A 13,441-nucleotide genomic window follows, 5' to 3' on the forward strand; every position below is an offset into this window, starting at 1 on the left:
GCGCGGTCTGAGGAGGGCGTGGTCCGTGCGTGGCGGACCGCCCACCCCGTGACGTCACTGGCAGTGTCAGCAAAACATCTAGTAGTGTATCCAACCTCACTGAGTAACTGAGTAACCCCCCTCTGTGTTATTACCCCCCTCACTGAGTAACTACCCCTCACACAGTGCTCCTACCCCCCTCACTGTGTAACTACCCCTCACACAGTGCTCCTACCCCCCTCACTGAGTAACTACCCCTCACACAGTGCTCCTACCCCCCTCACTGAGTAACTACCCCTCACACAGTGCTCCTACCCCCCTCACTGAGTGACTACCCCTCACACAGTGCTCCTACCCCCCTCACTGAGTGACTACCCCTCACACAGTGCTCCTACCCCCCCTCACTGAGTGACTACCCCTCACACAGTGCTCCTACCCCCCTCACTGAGTAACTACCCCCTAACACAGTGCTCCTACCCCCCTCACTGAGTGACTACCCCTCACACAGTGCTCCTACCCCCCTCACTGAGTAACTACCCCTCACACAGTGCTCCTACCCCCCTCACTGAGTGACTACCCCTCACACAGTGCTCCTACCCCCCTCACTGAGTAACTACCCCTCACACAGTGCTCCTACCCCCCCTCACTGAGTGACTACCCCTCACACAGTGCTCCTACCCCCCTCACTGAATAATTACCCCCCCTCTGTGTTATTACCCCCCTCACTGAGTAACTACCCCTCACACAGTGCTCCTACCCCCCTCACTGAGTAATTACCCCCCTCACTGAGTAACTACCCCCCTCACACAGTGCTATTACCCCCCTCACTGAGTAACTACCCCCCCTGTGTTATTACCCCCCTCACTGAGTAACTACCCCACACACAGTACTATTACCCCTCCACTGTCATACTACCCCCTCACTGTGCTACTACCCCCCTCACTGTGTTATTACCCCCCTCACTGAGTAACTACCCCTCACACAGTGCTCCTACCCCCCTCACTGAGTAACTACCCCTCACACAGTGCTCCTACCCCCCTCACTGAGTAACTACCCCTCACACAGTGCTCCTACCCCCCTCACTGAGTAACTACCCCTCACACAGTGCTCCTACCCCCCTCACTGAGTGACTACCCCTCACACAGTGCTCCTACCCCCCCTCACTGAGTGACTACCCCTCACACAGTGCTCCTACCCCCCTCACTGAGTGACTACCCCTCACACAGTGCTCCTACCCCCCTCACTGAGTAACTACCCCTAACACAGTGCTCCTACCCCCCTCACTGAGTGACTACCCCTCACACAGTGCTCCTACCCCCCTCACTGAGTAACTACCCCTCACACAGTGCTCCTACCCCCCTCACTGAGTGACTACCCCTCACACAGTGCTCCTACCCCCCTCACTGAGTAACTACCCCTCACACAGTGCTCCTACCCCCCTCACTGAGTGACTACCCCTCACACAGTGCTCCTACCCCCCTCACTGAATAATTACCCCCCTCTGTGTTATTACCCCCCTCACTGAGTAACTACCCCTCACACAGTGCTCCTACCCCCCTCACTGAGTAATTACCCCCCCTCACTGAGTAACTACCCCCCTCACACAGTGCTATTACCCCCCTCACTGAGTAACTACCCCCCCTGTGTTATTACCCCCCTCACTGAGTAACTACCCCACACACAGTACTATTACCCCTCCACTGTCATACTACCCCCTCACTGTGCTACTACCCCCCTCACTGTGTTACTACCCCCCTCACTGAGTAACTACCCCTCACACAGTGCTCCTACCCCCCTCACTGAGTAACTACCCCTCACACAGTGCTCCTACCCCCCTCACTGAGTAACTACCCCTCACACAGTGCTCCTACCCCCCTCACTGAGTAACTACCCCTCACACAGTACTCCTACCCCCCTCACTGAGTGACTACCCCTCACACAGTGCTCCTACCCCCCTCACTGAGTAACTACCCCTCACACAGTGCTCCTACCCCCCTCACTGAGTAACTACCCCTCACACAGTGCTCCTACCCCCCTCACTGAGTGACTACCCCTCACACAGTACTCCTACCCCCCTCACTGAGTGACTACCCCTCACACAGTGCTCCTACCCCCCTCACTGAGTAACTACCCCTCACACAGTGCTCCTACCCCCCTCACTGAGTGACTACCCCTCACACAGTGCTCCTACCCCCCTCACTGAGTAACTACCCCTCACACAGTGCTCCTACCCCCCTCACTGAGTAACTACCCCTCACACAGTGCTCCTACCCCCCTCACTGAGTGACTACCCCTAACACAGTGCTCCTACCCCCCTCACTGAGTGACTACCCCTCACACAGTGCTCCTACCCCCCTCACTGAGTAACTACCCCTCACACAGTGCTCCTACCCCCCTCACTGAGTGACTACCCCTCACACAGTGCTCCTACCCCCCTCACTGAGTGACTACCCCTCACACAGTACTCCTACCCCCCTCACTGAGTGACTACCCCTCACACAGTGCTCCTACCCCCCTCACTGAGTAACTACCCCTCACACAGTGCTCCTACCCCCCTCACTGAGTGACTACCCCTCACACAGTGCTCCTACCCCCCTCACTGAGTAATTACCCCCCTCTGTGTTATTACCCCCCTCACTGAGTAACTACCCCTCACACAGTGCTCCTACCCCCCTCACTGAGTAATTACCCCCTCACTGAGTAACTACCCCCCTCACACAGTGCTATTACCCCCCTCACTGAGTAACTACCCCCTCTGTGTTATTACCCCCCTCACTGAGTAACTACCCCACACACAGTACTATTACCCCTCCACTGTCATACTACCCCCTCACTGTGCTACTACCCCCCTCACTGTGTTACTACCCTCCTCACTGAGTAACTACCCCCCACACAGTGCTATTACCCCTCCACTGTCATACTACCCCCCCCCACTGTACTACTACCCCCCACAGTGTGCTACTACCCCCCCACTGTGTTATTACCCCCCCCCACACTGTGCTCCTACCCCACCACACACATTGTTAATCCCCTACTGTGCTAATACCCCTCCACTGTCATACTACCCCCCCCTCTGTGTTACCCCCACACACACACACATACCGTGCTACTCTCCCCTCACTGAGTCACTACCCCTCACTGTGCTACTACCCCCCCACACACTGTGTTCCCCCCTAATGTACTACTACCCCCCCACACACTGTGTTGCCCCCCTACTGTACTACTACCCCCCACACACTGTGTTACCCCCTACTGTACTACTACCCCCACACACACACACTGTGTTGCCCCCCTATTATACTACTACCCCCCTACACACTGTGTTACCCCCCCTACTGTACTACTACCCCCCCCCACACACACACACTGTGTTGCCCCCCTACTGTACTACTACCCCCCCCACACACACACTGTGTTGCCCCCCTACTGTACCACTCCCCCCCCACACATTGTGTTACCCCCCTACTGTACTACTACCCCCACACACACACACTGTTGCCCCCCTACTGTACTACCCCCCCACACACACATTGTGTTGCCCCCCTACTGTACTACTACCCCCACACACACTGTGTTACCCCCCTACTGTACTAATACCCCCCCCCCACACACACACACACACTAGGTTACCTTCCCTAATGTGCCACTATCCCACCCCAGCTGGTTAGTGGTGAGGTGAGATAGTGACACGGATATCTGCTGGTTAGTGGTGAGGTGGGATAGTGACACATATATCTGCTGGTTAGTGGTGAGGTGGGATAGTGACACGGATATCTGCTGGTTAGCGGTGAGGGGGGATAGTGACACAGATATCTGTTGGTTAGTGGTGAGGTGAGATAGTGACACGGATATCTGCTGGTTAGTGGTGAGGTGGGATAGTGACACATATATCTGCTGGTTAGTGGTGAGGTGGGATAGTGACACAGATATCTGCTTGTTAGTGGTGAGTTGGGATAGTGACACAGATATCTGCTGGTTAGCGGTGAGGGGGGATAGTGACACAGATATCTGTTGGTTAGTGGTGAGGGGGGATAGTGACACAGATATCTGCTGGTTAGTGGTGAGGGGGGATAGTGACACATATATCTGCTGGTTAGTGGTGAGGTGGGATAGTGACACAGATATCTGCTTGTTAGTGGTGAGTTGGGATAGTGACACAGATATCTGCTGGTTAGTGGTGAGATGGGATAGTGACACGGATATCTGCTGGTTAGTGGTGAGGTGGGATAGTGACACAGATATCAGCTGGTAAGTGGTGAGGTGGGATAGTGACACAGATATCTGCTGGTTAGTGGTGAGATGGGATAGTGACACGGATATCTGCTGGTTAGTGGTGAGGTGGGATAGTGACACAGATATCTGTTGGTTAGTGGTGAGGTGGGATAGTGACACAGATATCTGCTGGTTAGTGGTGAGATGGGATAGTGACACAGATATCAGCTGGTTAGTGGTGAGGTGGGATAGTGACACAGATATCTGCTGGTTAGTGGTGAGGTGGGATAGTGACACAGATATCTGCTGGTTAGTGGTGAGATGGGATAGTGACACGGATATCTGCTGGTTAGTGGTGAGATGGGATAGTGACACAGATATCTGCTGGTTAGTGGTGAGGTGGGATAGTGACACAGATATCTGCTGGTTAGTGGTGAGGGGGGATAGTGACACAGATATCTGCTGGTTAGTGGTGAGGGGGGATAGTGACACAGATATCTGCTGGTTAGTGGTGAGATGGGATAGTGACACAGATATCGGCTGGTTAGTGGTGAGGTGGGATAGTGACACAGATATCTGCTGGTTAGTGGTGAGGGGGGATAGTGACACAGATATCTGCTGGTTAGTGGTGAGGTGGGATAGTGACACAGATATCTGCTGGTTAGTGGTAAGGTGGGATAGTGACACAGATATCTGCTGGTTAGTGGTGAGGGGGGATAGTGACACAGATATCTGCTGGTTAGTGGTGAGGGGGGATAGTGACACAGATATCGGCTGGTTAGTGGTGAGGTGGGATAGTGACACAGATATCGGCTGGTTAGTGGTGAGGTGGGATAGTGACACAGATATCTGATGGTTAGTGGTGAGTTGGGATAGTGACACGGATATTTGCTGGTTAGTGGTGAGGGGGGATAGTGACACAGATATCTGCTGGTTAGTGGTGAGGGGGGATAGTGACACAGATATCTGATGGTTAGTGGTGAGTTGGGATAGTGACACAGATATCTGCTGGTTAGTGGTGAGGGGGGATAGTGACACAGATGTCTGCTGGTTAGTGGTGAGGGGGGATAGTGACACAGATATCAGCTGGTTAGTGGTGAGGGGGGATAGTGACACGGATATCTGCTGGTCAGTGGTGAGGTGAGATAGTGACACTGATATCTGATGGTTAGTGGTGAGTTGGGATAGTGACACGGATATTTGCTGGTTAGTGGTGAGTTGGGATAGTGACACGGATATTTGCTGTTTAGTGGTGAGGTGGGATAGTGACACAGATATCTGCTGGTTAGTGGTGAGGGGGGATAGTGACACGGATATCTGCTGGTTAGTGGTAAGGGGGGTTAGTGACACAGATATCTGCTGGTTAGTGGTGAGGGGGGATAGTGACACAGATATCTGCTGGTTAGTGGTGAGGTGAGATAGTGACACTGATATCTGCTGGTTAGTGGTGAGGGGGGATAGTGACACAGATGTCTGCTGGTTAGTGGTGAGGTGGGATAGTGACACAGATATCTGCTGGTTAGCGGTGAGGTTAGATATTGACACTGTTAACCTAGATCTGAGTTCTCTGTACAGCGCTGCGGAATTAGTGGCGCTATATAAATAAATGATGATGATAAACACTTTGGAATGTTGTGATTTCATCTAATTGTGAAAAGCCGACCCAACAGCTCAGATTAGACCAGACTTAGTGGAGCAACGTAAGGTAGAAAACAATTCAGTTTACATATTAGAATCCAGAGACAACAATGGTAAAACGATCTGATTCCAGCCAAATATTGGAGGCAACTCTAACTCCAAGTAATTGTTTCAGATCTACGGCATAATTGTCACTCTGTCACTAATACATCTATTCTCACAAATATTGTGTAAATCACTGTATTTTTATATATATTGCTGAAATAATAGTGAGAATTAATATCACTTTAATTCACAAATTCATTTTGCTATTTCGCTAATTTTAATAATTTTAAATATAAGTAATTAACGTTCATCTTTAAATCAATTGGGATATACAATCATCAGTCATAAGAATACTATTACGAGACTGGCCGTGCACTACATTAAACAAATTCTACTTCTCTGACACTATAATCTAATTTGGTAAGTAGCACCTCAGCAATTTGATAATCAATGAACACTGATTTCAGCGGTGATGTCAGAAATTAATAAAAAATAATATATAATTCTTATACAAGTAACAGTCTGTGATTATAGACCAGTGTGGCAATAATCTTTGTTGTGTTATAAGTGCAGTAATTGCATCTGACGTAAGATTGCAACAGGTGTGTACCCAGTTTAAGTGGCATCTGGGGGGAAAGGGGGGTAAGACACCCACTGATTGCTACATGAGTGGGGTGTACAAATGTGGACAACGCCTTTAACATTTTCAATAGATTGACACTGTTTTTTTAATTTTATTTTTCAATAAAATAATTTTACCCCATATAGTAGTAACTTTATCTCAGTTGTCTGATAACTATTATTTTTATCCTTTATTGATGTTGCACCAGCGTTTTTTAAATGCTGGTTAGTACGTGCACAGAGGGACCTGGTTGCAAGAGCTTACAATCTACGTGCCGTCTGCAGCTTAGCTGTCTATAACCCCTTCTCTCCCCCTCTCCAACTTTCTTCCTACATCCACGAGAAAACAAACAGTCCCTTATTATAAAGCTCAGTCCTATAGCAGTGCTCCCCACCCATCCACATTCATCCTGACCAGATCTTCTCCCACCACCCCAGACCTGACTCCAGATTGGTCAGGGCCTCAGGAGAAGTTCTCCCATCCCACCCCTTGGAGTTTATAAACCAGTTTGTGCGGTAGACTCCTTTATTCCATCGCAAGGAGGAATCTGACTATAACTCGGGGTTCTCCACATGCCTCTGTGGATCACACGCTACTAGACTAGAAATGGAATCTATGGGCACGTCCAGGACATCATCCTGCCTGCTGGCTCTTGTAGTTCTCTCCGCACTCAGTAAGTCCATCTTGGGATATTCAAAGTACCATGAAATGTTTTGCCCAGCAGAATTTGTCCTACTTGTTTTATTTTAGCAGTCTATGAAAAGGCATTATCTACTCTAGAGTAGTAGGCAACCCATGTCTATCCCTCTACTGTGGAACTGTTCAGCCTGACAGTACTTGGGTTACTTAGTACTTACCATATATGGGTGGTTTTTTTTTCTTAAAAGTCTTGGTTCTTAGATAAAAGCAAATTTAAAGGGAAATTTACAGCAATATATACGTTGTCTTAAATATGGTGTCCTATTTGATATGATTGATAACCCCAGCTTATTCATTATAAAGCTTGCTTAGTTTTGATGGTATAGTGCTTTGCTATATATCGAGAGCATCTACGGACAGACTAAACCATCACAGGCAAAATAACAGCGACACCTACAGGTTATAGTAAAAATAGATGCAAATGCTAAATAAATATACATATATATTATATATTGTTCAAATGGCAGAATAATTGAGTATTTTTGCAGATATTAATATTTATGCAGTCGTGTTAGCATTAAGCCTAAATACAATACCCCTTACTTAAAATAGTTTTTGCCAAGGATCATAAATATAAAATATGCAAAAGTTATAGGGACTTTATGATAAAGCAGTGATTAGTATCCAGCATGCTGTGCTATGCTCAGCAGATTTTATTCCCAGGGAACTGCAGGCTGTACGGAACAGAACAGCACACAAATATCAACCATAGATATCTATTTATTGTTCTGACCTTGTCATTTTCTTCATAAAAAGCCTTGCTTCAAGGTCAACGTTGGATGCTTTACAATATTTAAATGACAACAGAGGCTAATTTAATTCTTTTTTTTTTTTATTATTATTTTTTATGAGTACTGTATATTTTTCAATATGTATTTGTGTTGGGTCATAGCTTGTGCAGATCTACTGTGTCTTATTCTACCGCTCCGTCTGTACATTGTTCAAAATTCCCAGTTGATCTATTTGTCTATAAAGTTGGATTAGATTTGAAGACCAGGCTGTACTCCATCCATGTTTAGTATTGGCATTGTGTGGGCGCTTGCAGTCTCCATCCTATCGTATTAGCCGGTGGATGCTAAAACTCTGTTTTTTTATTTTTCTGACCAAAGCATTCTCACCAACCCTGGCAATTGAAGTCTACACTGATCGAGAGATCTATGGCAATGTAGGGTCAAAGGTCAGCCTGTCCTGCACTTTCTGGTCAAGTGAATGGATTTCGGATGACATTTCCGTCACCTGGCATTACCAACCCGACAACAGTAGGGACACATACTCGGTAAGACTCGGAGACTCTCGGAAATGTTCCTTGGGCTGGTCAATTTGGCTTTAAGTTTAATATCTAATAACTTTTTTAAAATAACAAAATGTATTTATTGAGGTGGAGAGATGGATATGGGGATTGATTCGATTAGCAATGGACATCTTTTCTCTTTTGTCGTAGATTGGGTTTTTTAAATACTTGGGGTCAATCCACGTTACATTATGTTGACCTCCCAGAATTTTGAGAACATTCTCAAAAAATGGAAGTTAAAACAATATAACAATACTGTCAGCTCTTTAAAAGACGTTTAAAGAGAATATTTTGAGAACTGAAGACATGTCCTTTACTTACCATGTTGTCAACATTTGGGTCAAAAATTCCTTTCATCTTAGATGTTGTCCGTAGCTGTAACATTCAGAATTATCTTCACCCATCAGTGTTATATCTTATACATGTAATTGTAACGTATTTGCATTCTGAAACCTTTATATAGTTTGTTAAATACATTTATGTTATGACTCTTTCTCTTAGATACTTCACTACTCCAAGGGACAGGCTCATTTAGATGAAACGGGGATATTCAAAGACCGTTTAGAATGGGTGGGGTACCCCAGAAGTAAAGATGGATCCATCGTTCTCCACAACCTGGAATACACAGACAATGGGACCTTCACCTGTGATGTCAAGAACCCACCTGACGTGGTGGGAAAGTCCTCTTACGTTCACCTGCTGGTCCACGACAAACGTGAGGTTCTTCTGCACTTAGCCGAGGTCTTCAGTTGTGTTCTCCACTAATCTCCATTTCACAAGTCCAGGAGATACATCTAACTATGTCTCTGTTGTTGTTCTACAAGACACATGTATTCAAATTTGTGTTTGACACTAGTCAAAGGGTCGTAAACTGGATGGGACATAATGATATACATTTTTTTATTTAAACATACACCAAAGACAATTATTTCATACTCTCCACTTATTATTTTCTTATTTTATAATCTGTTTTACCTCTCCAAACCCTAACGTATTACGTTTTGTGTCTTCACAGTTCCAGTCCGCGCTGGCCTAGTTCTCGGCATCATTATTGGGGCTGCTTTAGGGGTGGTCATTATTGTGGCAATAATCGGTTACCTCATCCGTTACTGTTGGCTGAGAAGACAAATCCGAGTGCAGAGGGAACTCAGGTAGGTCAAGTATAGAGTACTGGAAGATGACACAAAAATCTGCAAATTCAAATTGATAAAACAAATATTTTACTTAGCTTCGGTTATGCTGATTCTGCAAAAAGACAATGGGCATATCCAGCTAGAAATGTACAGGAAGTGCCCTATAGTCTGTTATCTGACTCCTGAGGAAGCAAGAGATTCAATGATAGTCAACATGCAGTCACTGTCCCGCGTAAGCCTCAATTGGGGACTTCCCACCTTTGCTTTATCTACTCGCAATAATTCTGGGTCAGCATCAATTAAATTTAATTGTGCAGTATAAAACACATATGATTAAAGATGATGAGCTTTACACACAAGACCCCAGCGCCGTACGCAAGGAAGTGAGCACTGCTGGTGTCAGTTAATTAAGTTATGATGATTTGTGGTTTATGCTTAAAGCAATTACTTTATTAACCCCCATTGTCACGAAAACTCTAAAAGCAGCCTCTAGCCTTACACCTGTGTATGTGTGTTCTTCACCAAACTTATTGTCATGTCTGTCTCCTGTTTCCAGTGCGCTAGAAAGAGGAAAACTTCACAAATTATCCAAAGGCTCATCAAAGGGTGGCAGACAGGTAAGAGAACATTTCCATCTACAGAAAAATATCAATCTTGTACCGTAAATAAGCTTTACGGTGCTGTAGAACGCACACAACAATGCAACCTTTTATAGTAATTTTTCCAGCTGACATTCCCTTAGAGCTGTCCGTCTTTGGTTGCCAATCAAGTCCTTCCACCCTGATTTTCTCCTAGACTAGTGATGGGCGACAAATGGCCATAGGCCCTCAGGCAGGCCTCTGAGCTACGTTAGATGTGTGTTCAAGCTTGTAACACTTACCTGCTGATAAGTTATTACAGATAGGTGTCTCTATTCTTTGACTAAATGTATTGTTTTACCTTATCACTGAAATTAAGGGTAATGTGAAGCCCTTTTGAAGATTAGAGGGCCACCCCATGCGGCCCAGGATGTGTATGAGGTTGCCCATCACTGGAGTAAACCCTATAATTATCCTTGCATGTCAAAGCATGATTATTGTCCCAGTTGGATCTGGCAGCAGAGATCTCCAAAGATCTAACCTACTGTAGTGAGAAGAAGACATCTGCTCTTTGTCTTCTCTGGCATTGCCATGAAGTATCTGTAGATCCAAGTCTACGACACGCAGTGGTCCAACTCTCTGGTGATCTAAACAATTTGTCTTCTTTGTTATGTTCCCACCTGGGAGAATAAATCTGACTCCTGAGAAGATCCACAAGACATTTATGTACGTTCGTTTTCCCCAACACTCTCCTTTCTCTTTTTTTCCAGACCCCTCTCCTCGCCATGCTAGACCAGAGCCGAAGCTTTAAATCCAGCAGCGACAAGAAGTCCAAAGGGATCGGAGACTCCCGCAAGGACAGGAAATAGCAATTAGCAGGCAGGGAAGGTACACAAAAGGCCGACGAGGAATCCCCCCGCAGCTCCAAAGTGATCTACACCATCGAGATGGAACTGAGGGGGGACGAAGATGGGGATCAGCCCCGAAGAGCCGCTGTAAAGTCCCCAAGCAAAAACAGCCTCAAAAACGCCTTCAAGAATTTAATCAAAAGTGACTCAGAGAAACACACTTAATATATCGAAGAGCATTGGGGACCTGGGGTGAGGTGTATACCGGGGAGGAAGGGGGTCAGTCCACATTATCCAAACCACACGTTAATTCAGAACCTACATAGTCTTGAGACTAGACTGGCCATCTCTACCATGTATTAGCTAATAAATTGTTCTAAACATCAATTGGAACAATATTTTTTTGTTCCCGGTAGACCGCCCTCATTGAAACCGAATAACTCTTATCTTATGGTCTTGCTTAAGCAGTACCATCAGGAGATAGCGTTCAAAGTGCTAGGCCAACAGCACCCAACAACGGACAGCTAATTATGCTTTGACCCATTATCTAAAAAGAAGATAAGAAGACGGAACCCTTCTATACTCACCCCCTACATCTCTCCCAGATCCCCACTGGTCTTAAAACGCGGCTTATGCCTTTTAATTATGTTTTATGTGTTAAACATAGACCATCGTGTACCTTTCCCTGCGGGAAACTAGCAAGAACTCTCCGAGAAACCAAGAATTAAAGTAGGACTCCTTTTGGGATACAGGGAACCCCCAAATTTATCACCCGAGGAGTGGCTGCAATGCAATATAATGCAAACTCTACCCATAGGGGATCCCCCGTGTATCCCCATAGGAATATTTTTTGTGATCAGGTGATGGGCCAGGAAATAGCATTTACTCTCCATTAAGTCAGTACTCCGGGCTTCCAATGGAGGATCAGAGCAAACTCCTAGTGAAGCACGCGCATGGCTTATAGACAGGTAAAGCAACCTCGCCCCTCTAACCAAACCTGATCGTATTAAATAGCAGTCACCCACAGCTGCACCTTCACTGTAGAACAGCCTCTTTCAATGCATTCTGGGACCTGCGGCCCCTCAGGGGACACACACGGAGTCATAGCGAGTCAGACGGCACCTTATACTCCACCTAAAAAATAAAATAATAATAAAATCTTGCAGGCATAAAAGCACCCACTGTCTGATATGAGAATGAAGCACGGTGATAAACCTTATGCCAGCGTAAGACCGCAGACCTCATGTGTTCCTATCATTGTACAAGTATTGCCCTTTCTACCTCTCTCCAGGGCAATATTTCTACAGCTTTAACCCTCTTTTTGCTGCCTTCCGGAGCAGAAAAGAGCGGTTAATCCTTGACAGGTTTCTATAAACCCCAATGCTGCTGGAGAGGCCCTTTAAACCATTGCAATCCCAGCATGCACTTGGGTTTAACAAAAACCATTAGAGGTACCTCAGATCCCCGGATGTTAGTCGGCGTTGTTCAACAACCCCAAGGGCAACTGTCAGGGGTGATATTACTTAATTCTCTCCCGATTCCTCTGTCCTTCTTTAGTTCTCTGCAGGCCCCAAGTCCAAATTTAGAGTAAATGTAGTTTTAATATCAGGTTATAGTTTCGTTGTCTTTAGTTCGTCCTTTATTTTTTTTCTCTCTCTCTATGGTGCTGCATCGTATGCCATTTCTGTTCCAGGAAACTGAGGCAAAATGACGTTTCTTAGGTTTTTTTTTTTGTATGTATATGAAAGAAAAACAACACGACCAAATCATGTTATTCCTCTGCATTCTGGCCCTGTGTAATTAAAGAATTAACCCAATTTAATGTTATGATTTTTCAATTGCAATGGTATCTTTCTGGATGTTCCATATTTACGATAGACAGCCTATTCACGACTCAGAAGCCAAACTTGACATGAGGACATTGCAATGCATTGTGGGTTATTTCTCTCAGAACAGAATGAGCCGTCTGTATGCGCTTGACTGGCGCTGTGGTTGCAATGGCAGCCAGCCACTTCCTTTACGGTGCTTTTTGTCACAGTCGTCTTAAAGCCAGACTTCCTGGGACGTCCTGAGGTATGAAAAACCGCCTCACAGCAAACAACAAAACTGCTTTCCACTACAGACCAACAATCTTCTCAGATTGTTGGTATATATATATAATATGCATCCAGTCAGCCGTACACGCCATAATTATAAGCAGATATGGCTCTGTCCACCCTACATATATATGTGTGTGTGTGTATAAATGTATATAAATAAAAAAAAAATGACAATACAGAATGATAATGTATATGCCTTGTATTTCCTATCCCCCCCCCCCTGTAAAAAATAAATTGCACACAGCCTCCCACGAAATTAAAATTGTTAATAAAAACTGACATTTCTGAGAACGAAAA

The 13,441-nt window shown here is 46.0% G+C and overlaps 1 protein-coding gene across 1 annotated transcript; it reads left to right on the top strand.

Annotated features, from left to right (window-relative positions):
• Positions 1 to 7,000: 7,000 nt before the first annotated feature.
• Positions 7,001 to 13,441, top strand: MPZ (myelin protein zero). The gene is given in 6 exon segments (XM_075193355.1): positions 7,001 to 7,169; positions 8,305 to 8,471; positions 8,988 to 9,201; positions 9,502 to 9,637; positions 10,176 to 10,236; positions 10,968 to 13,441. Coding segments are annotated over 6 exon segments (948 nt in total). The 5' UTR covers positions 7,001 to 7,102; the 3' UTR covers positions 11,271 to 13,441.

The sequence above is a fragment of the Mixophyes fleayi genome, chromosome 12, assembly GCF_038048845.1.
Source record: "Mixophyes fleayi isolate aMixFle1 chromosome 12, aMixFle1.hap1, whole genome shotgun sequence".
Taxonomy (NCBI): domain Eukaryota; kingdom Metazoa; phylum Chordata; class Amphibia; order Anura; family Limnodynastidae; genus Mixophyes; species Mixophyes fleayi.